Source organism: Heloderma suspectum, chromosome 11, assembly GCF_057233095.1.
Source record: "Heloderma suspectum isolate Gila_16-S chromosome 11, 16-S_ref, whole genome shotgun sequence".
Classification (NCBI taxonomy): Eukaryota; Metazoa; Chordata; class Lepidosauria; order Squamata; family Helodermatidae; genus Heloderma; species Heloderma suspectum.
In genome coordinates, this window is record NC_139468.1 from 40,066,189 (window position 1) to 40,081,531 (window position 15,343).

Sequence of the window (15,343 nt, forward strand, 5' to 3'; positions counted from 1 at the left end):
GATGGCTAAATTAAATCTTTCAAAAGTAATATATGTTCCCAGCAATCTGAATTGGTCTGTTACAATTCAATTGAAAAACACTACACCCAGTAAGCATTTCTACTGCGAAGTGGAATCTTCCATCAAAAAATAAAAGGTTTTTTTTTTCAAAAATCCCTCATGAAATATGGACACTTTATGAAGGTAAACGATTTATCTGACAAAATAAAGACTACAAGAGGCAAAACTATGAGGAAAAGGGAATTAAAACAAGCTTGATGCATTCGGTAAAAGGCTGAGGGGGCGTCTTAGTACCTCTCCCATTTAAAGTCCACTCTACCTTTCTGCCTCTGGTAATATTTTCTCTTATCTGACATCTCCTTAATCTATTTCTCATTCTCCTCTGTGCAAAGTCACCTCACAAGACCAATACTGTTTGTGATTTTTTGTGCCACTTACTTAACACTACCCATGCTTTGCACCACCCACTCATCTCTATTCCAGCACCAGCAAAATGACCATCATGAATATGACCGGGGAGAGGGGGACACACTGAGTCAAGCCTGCTCCTATCTGCAGATCCTCATCCTGAGTTCTGTTGTTTGGTTACTCTAGAACATGGCAGAACCCACAAACTGGTTTTATGTACCTTGACGATGAGGGTTTAGAATGAATGCTACTACAGCTACACAGATTGAGCAGGAACCCAAATTCTAATAGTCAAATGGGCATCTTTGGAGAAAGTCAGTTGTCTCCCAGGTCAGGTGACCCCTTGACTTGGAACTTCGACGGGCTTCTGAAGAGTTCCTTGGGAAGTCAAAAGCTGAAATACCAATGGGATGAATGAAAGGAACATCCATGGATCTATGCCTGCCACTATCTTTTTTTGTTCTACAGTGACTGAGATAAGACTGAGCGGAATGACAGATTTTATCAACTGAGAGACTAGACTCATTTATTAAGAGGAGCAGATACCATCTGGAGACAAGAATGCTTCAAGGCAAGACAGCAGAGTACAAACAGACCGGAAGATAAAAGAAAACCAATTGTGAATAGAAACCTGCCTGGATCAGGAGCACAAGATGCAAGTAACCTACTAGGAGAGTAAATGTTAAGAGGGACATTTATCCCATCAAATTATGTCAGCCTCCATCTACTTAGGATGAATGCAGATGGCAACTTTCCCCAGAAACTGTAGCATGAAATGGGGGGAAAGGCCAAAGAAACAGTACCTAGAATAGGGGGTTGGCAATTATTGCCAACCCCCTGTACTAGTGTGTGCACTAGTGTGTGTGTGTGTGTGTGTGTGTGTTTGTATACACACATACTATATTTAGTATTAAGTAAATAAGTAAGTAATATGGTTATAATTAAGCAATATTAATAACATGGTAACGATTAAGTAATATTAAGTAAGTAAGTTATGAATTAAGAAATATATACCATATTAGCTCTATATTAGGGCTGATAGCGCCCTTGTGGTAGGGATAAGCTTTGATACAGTGTCTTCCCAGTATCTAGGTCTTCGCGCATGCGCTACACCACCGCTGGTGCATGCTACACGACAGTTGCTGATTTGGACAGTGCCACCTGCTGCCCAGTGTTAGCCCATCTAGACTGGCAGAGTTTTTGTCTGGCTTACAGTACTGGCCAAGCTGATGCAGTACACTGGATGCTCTTGAAGCTCTCTTAACCTAATTGCACAAAGATTGCAGAAACAGACAGGGGAACGATGCATCCTGACTGATCCAACTCCCCCCCGCCCCACCCAGTGCACACGCACGCACACGCACGCACGCGCACACACTTTATGCATGTAGGCTTGCATGGGGTCTGGGCCAGGGGATAGGTGGAGGTTGGGCAGGGCCACTCGGTGCAATCCCACCCCCCACCCCACATGGAGGAAAAGATGAGAATACGGCTTAAATCAGCTCTCTCAGATTTAATTCCACCACATTTCAAGTATATCTAAGTTGCAGATCTGCTTAGATGGGAGCTCTTGGTTAAAATCTCAACAGCCCCTAGTTCTCTCCAGGGGCTTCTTCACATGGGGCTTTTATCCTGCTATTGAGATTGGTTCCTCACAGAAGTTTGCAGGTCCTTTACATGATGTCGTCAACCTCCAGGGAGTCTCCTGCACTAAATGACCTTTATCCCATTTTTTAAAAAGATAGGACATAATGAGCTATCAAATTACAGTGCGTTGAGTTTACTTGTGACAAGAGGAAATCCCGCCATAAGAGGAGTTAGACCACAGTGCCATCTAGTGGCTGTATAAGGAAACATATAGAACATGCAGATAAGGGGGAAAACAGCGGGGAGGGAAGCCCATGTAAAGGGAGCCCGTTGTGATCCTGTATTTAAAACGGAAGCAGAAAGCCCCAGTAAAGTTGCGTAGAAATTTAGCCCAGTGTAGAAATACTCCAAGAGACAGTTCACACTTTGCAGAGTAGCCAGGTTACATCAGCATTTGTACCACATGTAAAAGTTGAAGGGAAGATGCATGTCCTTAAACCTACAGCAGAGATCCACTAGGTGAACAGCTCCAATCATATTTTATTTATTTATTTATTTATTTATTTATTTATTTATTTCTATACCGCCCAATAGCCGAAGCTCTCTGGGCAGTTCACAAAAACTAAAACCAAACAACACACAATAAAACAATTTAAAATATATAGAACATTAAAACCACAATATAACAATACAACCACAATAAAACCTAGCAGCAGTACAGGAGTTTAAAATACAGATTTAAAACAGCAAAGATAAAAATTTAGAAAGCTAAAATGCCTGGGAAAATAAAAAGGTCTTCACCTGGCGCCGAAAGGAGTACAATGTAGGCGCCAGGCGAACCTCACTAGGGAGCTCATTCCAGAGCTGGGGTGCCACAACAGAAAAAGCCCTCCTCCTAGTAGCCACCCGCCTCACTTCCTTTGGCAGGGGCTCACGGAGAAGGGCTGCTGCTGATGATCTTAAGGTCCGGGCAGGCACATATGGGAGGAGGCGATCCTTCAGGTAACCTGGCCCCAAGCCGTTAAGGGCTTTGAATGTTAACACCAGCACTTTGAATCGGGCCCGGAAATGGACCGGCAGCCAGTGCAGCTGGAAAAGTACTGGTGTAATATGAGCTTGCAGGCCAGTCCCTGTTAACAATCTTGCTGCCCTATTTTGGACCAGCTGAAGTTTCCGGACCGTTTTCAAAGGCAGCCCCACGTATAACGCATTGCAGTAATCCAGACGAGAAGTTATCAGAGCATGGATAACTGTAGCTAGGCTATCTCTGTCCAGATAAGGGCGTAGTTGGTATACCAGCCTAAGCTGATAAAAAGTGCTCCGTGCCACTGAGTTCACCTGTGCCTCAAGTGACAGTTCTGGATCCAAGAGCACCCCCAAACTATGAACCTGATCCTTTAGGGGGAGGGCAACCCCCTCCAGAACAGGTTGATTATCACCTAGCCGGGCAGACGAACCACCCACTAACAGTACCTCCGTCTTGTCTGGATTGAGTTTCAGTTTATTGGCCCTCATCCAGTCCATTACCGTGCCCAGGTACTGGTTCAGAACAGCCACTGCCTCACCTGGTTTTGATGAGAAAGAGAGGTAGAGCTGGGTGTCATCCGCATATTGATGGCACCTCAGCCCACACCTCCGGATAACCTCCCCCAGCGGTTTCATGTAGATGTTAAACAGCATGGGGGATAGAATAGAGCCCTGTGGAACCCCATGGCACAATTGCCATGGCACAGAGCAATAATCCCCCAGCACCACCTTCTGGAATTGGCCATCCAAGTAGGAGCGGAACCACTGTAGTGCAGTGCCTCCAACTCCCAACCCAGACAACCTATCCAGAAGGATACCATGGTCGATGGTATCGAAAGCTGCTGAGAGGTCCAGGAGAATCAACAGGGTCGCACTCCCCCTGTCCCTCTCCCGGCAGAGGTCATCCCACAGGACGACCAAGGCAGTTTCCGTTCCAAAACCAGGCCTGAAGCCCGATTGAAATGGATCTAGATAATCCGTTTCATTCAAGAGTGCCTGGAGCTGTCCTACAACCACCCGCTCAAGCACCTTGCCCAGGAAGGGGATGTTGGCCACTGGCCTATAATTGTTAACATCCTCTGGGTCCAGGTTAGGCTTTTTCAGGAGTGGTCTAATTACTGCCTCTTTTAAAGCGGCAGGCACCACTCCCTCTCTCAAGGAGGAATTTACAACCTCCTGGACCCAGCCAGACAACCCCTCCTTGTTTGATTTAATAAGCCATGGAGGGCAAGGGTCAAGCACACAAGTGGTCGATCGGACTTGGCCAAGCACCTTGTCCGCATCCTCAGGCCTCAGTAACTGAAACTCATCCAATAAAACTGGACCAGACGGTGCTCTGAACGCCTCTACCAATGGAACTGCATTAATCGTGGTGTCCAATTCATGACGAATCTGAGCGACTTTATCCTCAAAGTGCTGCGCAAACCCGTCACAGCGTGCTACCGAGGGTTCCACCGTCTCTCTCCCTGGCCCAGAATGTAACAGGCCGCGAACCACTCGGAAAAGCTCCGCCGGGCGACACTGAGAAGATGCAATGCTGGTGGAAAAGAACTGCCTCTTTGCCACCCTCACCGCCACAGAGTAGGCTCGATAGTGGGCTCTTACCTGTGTTCGGTCAGACTCAGCACAAGTTTTCCTCCACCTGCGTTCTAGCCGTCTCCCCTCTTGCTTCATTGCCCTCAGCTCAGGTGTATACCAAGGAGCTGGCCGGGCTCTGCTCAGAGGGAGAGGGCGCTTGGGTGCGATCGTGTCAACCGCCCGAGTCATCTCTGCATTCCACAGAGCGACCTGGGCTTCGACAGGAGCACCAGCCATACCAGCAGGAAAATCCCCCAGAGCCCTCTGGAATCCATCGGAATCCATTAATCTCCGGGGGCGGACCATTTTAATAGGTCCCCCACCCTTGCAGAGGGGAAAGGCCGCCAGGAGTCTAAACCTCAGCAGGAAGTGATCTGACCATGACAAAGGGACAGATGTTAATTCCTCTACTTTCAGATCACCATCCACCTGCCCAGTCGAGAAAACCAGATCAAGCGTGTGTCCTTTTATATGCGTTGGGCCAATGACATGTTGGGACAGCCCCATGGTTGTCATGGCGGCCATGAAGTCCTGAGCCGCCCCGGATACAGCGGCCTCAGCATGGAAGTTGAGATCCCCCAGGACCATCATCCTGGGGGTCCTCAACACCAAGTCCGAGACCACCTCCGTCAGCTCAGGCAGGGAGTCTGATGGGCAGCGGGGTGGGCGGTACACCAACAGAATCCCCAATCTGTCCCGGGTACCCAACACAAGGTACAGACACTCAAGATCTGCACTCGAATGAGCAGGAAGCCTGGAGAGGGAGATTGAATTCCTATAGACCACGGCAACCCCCCCTCCCCGACCCTCAAGTCGGTGTTGGTGCTGCACTGAGTACCCAGGAGGGCACAGCTGGGAGAGAGTGACCCCTCCCAGTTCCCCCACCCAGGTCTCAGTAATACATGCCAGGTCAGCCCCCTCATCCACAATCAAATCATGGATGAGGGAGGTCTTATTTTGGGTCGACCTGGCATTCAGCAGCAGCACCACCAGACCCGAGGGCAGACTGGTAAGGCTGCCAGGAACCATCAGGTTGGGGGAAGAACCAGAAGAGGGGACAGCTGTAAGGTGTCTAGCCCCTCTTCTCCTCAGCTGGCCTGTTAATCCCCCAACGCCATACCTCCCCCTGCCCATGACATCCTCCATATGAAGGATGAAGCAACCACAACCCCACGTGGGCCTCTTTCAAGTGAAAGAATGTCTGTCCAACAGTCATCATGGCACACTTGCTCCAACGTATTGCAAGCATGCATAAATGCAGTATTGAGTTGTGCAGCTTGCATGCATAATTGAAGGTCTGGGATTATTCCACTTCAGCCATCTGTGAATAGATGACTAGCCAACATCACCAGGGGAGTCAGATTCTCAGCCATCTTGTTCTACATTTTAGAAATGACTTAAGGGCACATTTACTGAGGCATCAGTTATCCCCACCTTCTTGTGGAAAAATTCAATCCCGCCATTGACCTTACATATTTATTCTTCAAAGGAGGGGATCAAAATTAGGAATCTTCCTGTTTGCCTCCTGGTTGAAATGTGTCAAATTGTAATGTAGTTAGTGAAATGCCAGAAAAGATCTGATAAATTAAAAGCTCCTTGTTTTCGGTGGGCCTGAGACTACTAAGTCCTGTGGATAGTGCTGCAAAGGAAGAGGGAGAGCTTTTGCACCTGTACGAACACACAACGCTGCCTTGCAGAATGAAACCACTGGTCTCTCCAGACCTAGTCTACCCTGTCTGCCAGTGGCTCTCTGGAAGCCTCATAATCAAACTGACCCTTTTTAACTGACAATCCCATGGATCACACCTGGAACCTTCTGGATGCAAAGCATGGGCTCGGCCACTGAGCTTTGTGTGGAAATGAGAATTTCACCAGGTGATGTTTTTCTTGCCCCTGCATGAGACAACAAATTAGCTGAAATTCCGTTGCCATATAACCGCTAATGGCACAGAGGCCTTGCCTTTCTTTGCAGCTGGACACCCCCATTATACGACGCAAATCTGACATGAAAAACAAAAAGGAAAGGGCAGAAGAGGACAAAAAGCCACTGCCAAAGCCAACAGGAGCACAGAATTAAGTTCACTGAATCATGTTTAAACTTCTCATGCCTGGAAAGAAAGAGAAAAAGATAGAAAGGAGGTGCTAGAAAGAGAGAGACAGAGAAGGGGGTGCCAGGAAAAAGAGAGGGAGGGAGAGAGAAAGAAGTGCCCCCCAAAGGAGAGAAAAGGTGTGGCCCTGCCCACCGCTGGCATGCAGCCCTTGACAGATTACTTCCAAGGGAATGCAGCCCTCGAGGGGAGAAAAAGGTTCTTCATTCTTGGGTTTAAAGCATTTCCATCCATCATCTTCCTGTCGTTCAGGATCTACATCAGCTGGACGAACACACTGAAAATTTTCCCTCTTGCTGCTCAGCCCTGCCCCTACAGTGTGCTCTTCCACTGGCCACATCCAACAAGATAGCTCCATGTGCACAGCTACTTGTACCAGGTTCAAGAATAGCTCCTGGATCAGCAGATGTGGGAGACTGGGTTGCTGGATTTGCCCATAGAAAGCAACTCTGCTATACATGTTTTCCTCTCTACCCTGCTCTGCCTAAGAAAACCTTCCCAATGTATCTATCACTCCCATAGCAAATAGGACACATGATGCACATACCTGACAGTGTTTGGAGCATGGCATGGACACTTTTTGTTGCATTTCAGCCCATAATATCCCTCGGGACACATCCGCTCCTGGCAGTGAATGCCTTTAAAGCCTGGATCACACAGGCATGCCCCATTGACATGGTAGCACTTGGCCCTGTTCTCGCAGTCACACTTCTGCATGCACTGGAAGCCAAATGTCCCAACAGGGCATTCCTCTTGACACCTGCAAAGAAGAAGCAGGAGGCTTAAAGTAAACTAGAGATGCCCCAGAGTTTGTCAGAAACCATCATGTTTAATAGCACTGGGCCCAATAGAAGGGCCACAGTGGAGCGAATGCTTTGCATGCGAAAGGACCCAGGTTCAATCCCCAACATGTACAGGTAGGGCTGATAAAGACTCCTGTCAGAAACTCCGGGCAGCTGCTGCCAGTAAATGTGGAGAATACTGAGCTAGATGGGCAAATGAACTGACTCAGTATGAGGCAGCCTCCTATGGGCCTAGACAACACAGAGCTGTGCTGGATCAGACCAAAGGCCACTCTACTCCAACATTCTATTCCCAAGGTGGCCAACTAGATGCCTACAATGGGAAGCCTTCAAGCAGGAGTGCATCAGAACTAGAACACGAGAACTGCCTAGCTGGATCAGGCCAAGGGTCTGTCTAGTCCAGCGTTCTGTTTACAAGAGCCAGTGAGATGCATCTGGAAGCTCACAAAGAGGGCATGAAGGCACCTGAAGGAACATCTGCTCCTGCACCAACCTGCCTGCACAGCAAGGGCATCTGTCAATGCTCTCCTCCGTGTTCCCACCACCACTGGAGGTGAGGCTAGGGATGCTTGAGGAATTCGATCTTTGCATACTACAATGCAAAATGACCTCATCTTCACTTCTTGCACTACCATGCAAACCAGAACTTAGCCATCCACTGGGTTTTGCACTTCTCCAAATGCTGTGATGCAGTTCTTGGCAGTTTACTTTATCAAAATACACATGGAGGGAGCAATCCTATGGCCGCTAGACAGCAGCTAGACAGCCATAGGATATGCTGTTTTCCAGGAACTGATCTTGGAGCCCATGCTCCAAGGTCGGTTCCCACTGACCTCCCCCCATTTCCATGCTGCCTCGGAGGCAGCATGGAGAAGGCCCATCCTCTGTGCTTGGAAGAGAAGCACAGAGTGGCTGAAAAGGGGCGTGACTGGGGGCGACATCCTATGTGTCGTACAGCAGCCTCCTCTCCCGCTCAGCTCTCTCCCTGTGCCCCCGTGGCTAGATAGCCACAATCGGCTGTCTAGCAGAAAAATCAGGGCAGGAGAGGCACGGAGAGAACGATCCCCTCGTGCTTGTCCTGGCCTGCTTTGGACAGGCAGTCATCTCTGAGTTCGGAGGCGCCACCTATCTAAATAGGATTGCGTCCTTAAATATGTATTTTGAGAGGATTGTTTTTTAGATTTGCAAAATGATGCAGAAGGAGCATGGCTGGCGGCCTGGAACACCAAATAGGAGTGCTCCACGCTGCAATGTTTTGTGGCAGGTCCCACTTGTTTTTGATCTGGATAAATGATCTTGATAAATGACTTTACTTAGCCTGGCTGCACTGATGTACGAACACGAAGGTTTGTAATCACAGTGCCTCCTACTTGAAAAGCCATGTTACAGATGCACATAAAAGATCCATGCCTAAACCTCCTCTGATTTTTGAAACATGCAGTACCCTGCAAGAAGCTAATATCTTTGTCTGCCAAGTATGCCATATTACTAATAAAGTCTTATCATGTGGGTAGCAGGGACTGAAAATTGCCCAATCAGCATCATTTAATCCCACCATTGATTAAAATGTTTACTGTAACTGCCAGGCAGAGAGGAGATTGTTAAATGCCTTTTTGTGGGTCATTTTGCAGATGGCACCGGAGAGAATTAAAAATATGATGAGCAGGGAGAAAGGACTTAGGCATGCAATGCTTGGCTGGAAAAAAAGCCCCCTCAACAATGAAATTGGTTGATGTGAAAGAGAAAGCATCAGTATAACTGTTAGGTCAATTTAATATGATTTTTACCAGAAACGAACGAACTGTTGTAAACTTCAGTATGCTGCCTATATGCACTTTCATCAGAGCTCATCAGAGTAGGGATGCCAAAGCATTTTCAGCAGGTAGAACAGCTAAGACATATTCATCTTTCCCTGCCCTCTAACCTAAAGTCCTAGCCATAAACCCATTTAACTATATTGCCTTTAAATCTTGGGCCCAAGAGAACTAAGAGCTGGTCTACACATTTAGAAAAAGCACAAAGTTACAACTCCCCATGCCACGTACCACTCCAGAGGGCAGGTGGAAAGATAGTTTGTCAAGGACAAGAATTCTACCTTTCCTGATGTGCGAGTTTTCTACATTCAGTATAGTTTTATTTTTGTAATTTGCGGGGGAGCATTCAAAGAGGTTACCTGCTGTATGGGGAAATCACACAAGAAGACCATTGTATATTGAGGAGTGTAGTTGGGTATGACCATGGCCTTTCTATGCCTAAATCCCCATCTGAGAGCCTGGCTCCTTTAAATCACTTCACACCATTTCTCTGTATTTTTGTTAGGCTCCAGGTGATCCTAATTAGGGAATGAAGGATGACCACCAGAGTTCCCTAGGTTGGCCGATGGACACCCGCTCAGGCCTATCTTATGACCTTGTAGGAATAAATAAGAACAGGGGAGTTATAACGCAAGGTGTGATGAAGGCCAATGGCATGGCAAGACAGCACATCGTCTATGTAACTCTTGGGTACACATGGCCTCAAGACTGTGCCCAAGATGAACCTCACCACAGGCCTGGACTGAACGGAGGTGCTGTGGATTGGCTGCTGGCCGGGGCTTCTCCATTGTTGCTGCAAGGGTTCCTGACAACTGAAAGGGGAAGTAAGCCTTTGTAATCTCACTCTGCATGTCTTTCGGTCTGTACTGTCCTATGTATTATTTTGTATTATGTGCTTTTGTTAACCTTTTGTTCTTCTTCCATAAACTAAGTACGCTGTACCCATTGAAGTGTTTATTGTTTTTGACCCCCTTAGGGGAAAAGAACCACTGCAGGAGAAATGGCACAGCAAACAGGCTTGCACAGATGTTTTGACAGGGCTTGGCAAGACACCTCCACTCATGCAATCTATACTGGAGCAGTCCCAGAAGGCCAAAATGTGTTTTTTCCAAAGGCATACATTAGCTCTAAGAAACTACTTCCTTCACTATATCCTGTCAAGTTTCCTTGCGCCAAATTATGCCAAAACCTGTAGGCCATTTTCACAAGTGCCACCTACACATTTTTATGTCACCCCTGTGCCAATAATCGATTTGCATTCCCTGTTCATGAGTGAGACTCTAAAGTCTGTCATGTGCCCTTTAGCTTGGTTGAAGGAGGACACTCGCCCTGCTTCTGTAGTTTAGAAAGTATATATACAGCTTTATGGATACAGAAATTATATCGAACTCTATGTTTACTATCTGAAGGAGCGCCTGCTCCCATATCAACCCGTCTGTGCATTAAGATAATCAGAGGAGGCCCCTTTCTGTAAGAGAAGTACATTTAACATCTACAAAAGACGGCCTTCTTTGTGGTGGCACCCTGACTTTGGAATGCCCCCCCTCCCCTAGAGAGATATGACTGGTGCTAATGTTGTCTCTTTGGGGTGCTAAGTGAAAATGTATTTATTTGCACAGGCATTTTAAAATAAATGTTCATTTTTAATATATTTTTAGATTTAAGTTTTATTGTTTTCACTGGTTGAAATAATTTTATGCCTGTTGATGTTATTTGTTGATGTTCAGATTTCTTAGATTGTATTGTATTGTACTGTATTGTTTTTTAGGTCTTTCGTGTACACTATCCTGAAATCCTTTTTTGGGATGAAGGTACAGTTTATAAATGTTTCAAATAAATACATTAAATTGTGGAAATAATGGAAACCCTGAACAGGTGTCTGGGGGCATTTTTGGGATGGATGAGGGCAAACAAGTTAAAGCTGAATTCAGACAAGATAGGAGTGCTGTGAGTGGGGAGCTCTGCTGATCTGGATGGAGATGTGCAACTGTCTGGATGGACTTGCATTCCTCCTAAAGATCCAGGTATACAGTCTGGGAGTTCTCCTGGACCTGGTGCGTACCACGGAGGCGCAGGTGGCATCAGTGGCCAGGAGTGCTTTTTACCAGCTTTGGATGGTTTGCCAGTTGTGGCCTTACCTAGAGAAAGCTGACCTAGTGTTGGTAACCCATGTCCTAATTATAGCCAGACTTGATTACTGTAATGTGCTTTATGTGAGGCTGCCCTTAGAGATGGTCTGGAAACAACCATTTGTACAGAATGCAAAAGACAGAACGCTTGTAGGAACTTGGAGTTTGGATCATGTCACACCTTATTTTGCACCATCTACAATGGCTGCTTATTTGTTTCCAGGCTCAATTTAGGGTGCTGATATTAGTCTTTAAGGCCTTAAAGAATTTGAGACCAGGTTATTAAAGGTGTGCTTTCACCTGTACAAGCCTGCCTGAGCTATAAGCTATAAGATCAACATCTGAGGTTGTCAGGAATGATTCTGAGCGTGTGGAGTTAGTTAGCAGCTCAGACTCAGAATGGCAACAGGGGGAGGTTTCCTCCCTAGTGAGCTCAGATATGGATAGACATTGTTCTCAGGAACTTGGAACACAGATGGCTTGACCTGAAGGCCCTCCCTTTCCTCCCCCATGAGAACTCAGGTCTCAGAGGAGGTGGAGAGTGCAGGGTATGACCTGAAGGATGCTAGAATCCAGCACAGAGCAAAGCAGGAAAAGTTAGAGGCGGAGTTCAGACGTTCCACCTGGTTGGCTATGCGTGATAGCCTACGTAGGAGGGCACAACTGTAAGGGAGGGGTATCCCCCCCAAGTTATTCTGGATGGCAAGTTCTTGTTTCAAACTGCTGGCAATGTCTCTGATTCCCACTTGGCTCCTTTACTGATATTTGTAATTGTGTGGAGTAGCTGTTTTCCTTTAGAGCCTGCGAGTCTTGCATTTGTAAAGAGTAGGGATGTACGAAAGTGACTTACCTTTCCGCGGATTATGTTGATGGTGGGGGGGAGGCATTCCGTCCCTCCCCCCGGAATCCTGGCTGGGGGGGAGGCGCTCCGTTCCTCCCCCCCGGAATCCTGGCCAGCGGGCTGTGCTCCGCAGCGATTCTGCAGAGCCGCCGGCCGGCTCCGCCAGCAGCCGGACATCCACCCGCTGGCTAGCAGGGACGCAAATGGCGGCGGCCATAGCCGCCGCCATTTGCATCCCTGCAGTCAGCCGTGATAGGCTACGTAAATGTTTACGTAGCCTATCACGGCTGATTTAAAACAAAAACAAAAAAATGCGCGTACGCAAATGGCGGCGGCCATGGCCGCCGCCATTTGTGTTCTTTATTTTGGCACATCTTAGTCTACGTAAACATTTACGTAGACTAACACGGTGAAAATAAGGGGAATGCAAATAGCGTAGCGTCTACGCTATTTGTGTTTCCCTTATTTTCGCCGTCTTAGTCTACGTAAATGTGGCCGCCACCATTTGCATTCCTTATTTTGGCACGTCTTATGTAGACTAAGACGTGCCAAAATAAGGAATGCAAACGCACTTTTTTGGTGTGTTTTTTAAAGTCAGCCGTGACAGGCTACGTAAACATTTACGTAGCCTATCACGGTGTTTTTTTAAAATCTAGCCATGATAGGCTACGTAAATCTTTACGTAGCCTATCATGTTTTTTTGTTTTTTTTAACCTGGAAATGGCGGCGGTGGCAGCCAGTCGGAAGACCGGCCGTCGCCGCACCGCCGCTGGAGCCGCCGCTGCCAGGAAGATCCACCCAAGGTAAGTCTCGTCCCGGGGGGGGGCCGGGGGGGCGGGCCATTCCGCCACCGATTTCGGGGGGCCGAATGTGCTGGCATTCGGCCTCCCCGAGATCTGTGGCGGAACTTTACATCCCTAGTAAAAAGTCTGGCTGTTAACTAATAAAGTAGAGAGCCTGAAGCCTGATATCTTAGGGTGTGTTGATTGCGAAGGGAGAGAACCAAGGGACTTGACAGAGGTCCTGCTCTCTGGTCCATCAGTAAGAGCCATGAGATTGGTGAGTACCAGGGACAGGGCTTTTTCTGTGGTTGCCCCATTTCTTCAGAATGCCTTCCCATGGGAAGTGCATATAGTTCCTTGTTCGCTGGCTTTTAAGAGAATTAAAGAGTTATTTATTCCACTCATAAAAGCAAGCTGTAAATCTATTCAGCAACAACAGCAGATGAACGACAGACTATTTTCCCTGCCACATTGCTATTAAAAGCAGAGATGCCTCCTTTCGCTGAGTAGTTGGCAGCTCTTTCTGGCAGACCTGAAAATGTGCTGAGATGTTAGGGGAATTTGCTTTCCAAGTGGAGTCTTCCGGTTTAAGTGGAAAAGTACAATATTCAACAAGATTAATAGGTAGTCAATACCCCACTATATCATCCTATATTTATAGGAGATGAAGCATGGTATAGCAGAGCAAAAGAGCATCCAGAAATAAACCATCAATGACCTAATCCATTTACATAATTAGCCACCCTCTCCCTCTTGTCTCCCACACCTCTCTGCTAACACTTTAACCAACCTATTTATTTGGAAATCAAGCAAGCCTTGAAAAAACATTTTATGCAACGAAAAACCAATAATGGCTCCTTTGGAACGCAAGGATCATCGCCGTAGGAATTAAGTTGCTAAAGAAACATCCTCACTTTGCAGCGTATCAATCTAATGGGCCTGTAACACCATTAACAGCCAGATACATTGCTCAATTAAATCACACGACGAGTGGCTGCACCCTGTCATGTTTCTTGTTCAATTTTACATTGCTTCCTTCTTATCTGGAGAGTGTTGCATTATAAGCACTACCGTTGGACTCTAATAAGTGCACAATTATTTGTGTTTGGGTTTATACGCACATCAGCTGTAGAATTAATGGCCACAATTTCACAAAATATTAAACATTACAATGCCCTGTTTAACACATTATATGCATATAACTATATTTGTTCCCTCTGCAGAATGGTTGCATTACGTTGCCAACACATTCTCTTGACAGTGATATATTTTTGTCCAATGGCAAGAATCGAAACAGCGCCCAAAGCATCACAGCCATTACAAATACTGGGTGATCATGTTTCATAAATAGCATTATGAAATACTTATGGGTAACAAAACAGCAGGGAAAAGAAACTTGCTCATTATAATTGTTAGCAAATGGATGGAATTGTTCTCACGGTATAAAGATTCTAATCTCATGGTTCAGCAGCAGGATGGAAAAACCACAACTAAAATACAGTTTCATGACAGCTGCAAGATTAGGAACTTATTTCCCATTCTGTATTCTTATGGAAGCTGTTGCTTCTATTTAAAGGGTTTTCATAATGCAAACATTCTGCATTGGATGCTCAGTTCACGTAATTTCAGCGCAGTACAGAAGTACTATCGCGCTATCAACTTGGTGTTTGTCGAGTTATTCAAAATGCTCAGCCATGTTCTATTAGCGAGAAAGAGAACAAAAAGAGAAAGAGAGTAATTCAACTCCCCCAGGCTTTTGTGACTAAGCTATTTCTTTCAAATATTTATCTAGAAATACGGTTTATTATCTCTTTTATGGGACTGCATGCTGTAGGCTAATACAGATTACCTTTTAAGGATATTAAAAGGAGCCCACCCATTAATAGGAACACTTTATTTATTTATTTAAAGGTCAACAGAAATGTTATTTTGTTTGGAGTCGGGGATGGGGAAAGGAATCTTATTTCAGCCCATGAAACCCAGGGAGCAAGAGGGATGAAGATGAAGTTGGCTAGTTGTCCCTGTTGTTCAAATTAAATGAAAGCACATAACAGTTCTAGAAAAGAAAAAGGATTATGTTCTATAGTAAAGTAACAGCCCATTATAAATTGAACCAGCTGAAATCAGAGATTCTGATGGGCTAGGCTTTAGCATCCAGTTTAAGGAACTCCAGGGCCATATTCATGTAAACAGTTACTTTGGTTAACAAATTTTTAAGCTCAGACATGTGCTGCAGAGGCTTGTGAAGGCCTGCTCCTCTTGTCTTG

The 15,343-nt window shown here is 46.2% G+C and overlaps 1 protein-coding gene across 2 annotated transcripts in view; it reads right to left on the bottom strand.

The window, feature by feature from the left end:
• MEGF11 (multiple EGF like domains 11) overlaps positions 1-15,343 on the bottom strand; it is a 432,367-nt gene that overhangs the window by 130,796 nt on the left and 286,228 nt on the right. For both annotated transcript variants that reach the window (XM_084817481.1, XM_084817482.1), the window contains exon 10: positions 7,255-7,467. In XM_084817481.1, coding sequence (XP_084673607.1) covers positions 7,255-7,467 — 213 coding nt within the window. The remainder of the gene's footprint in view (positions 1-7,254; positions 7,468-15,343) is intronic.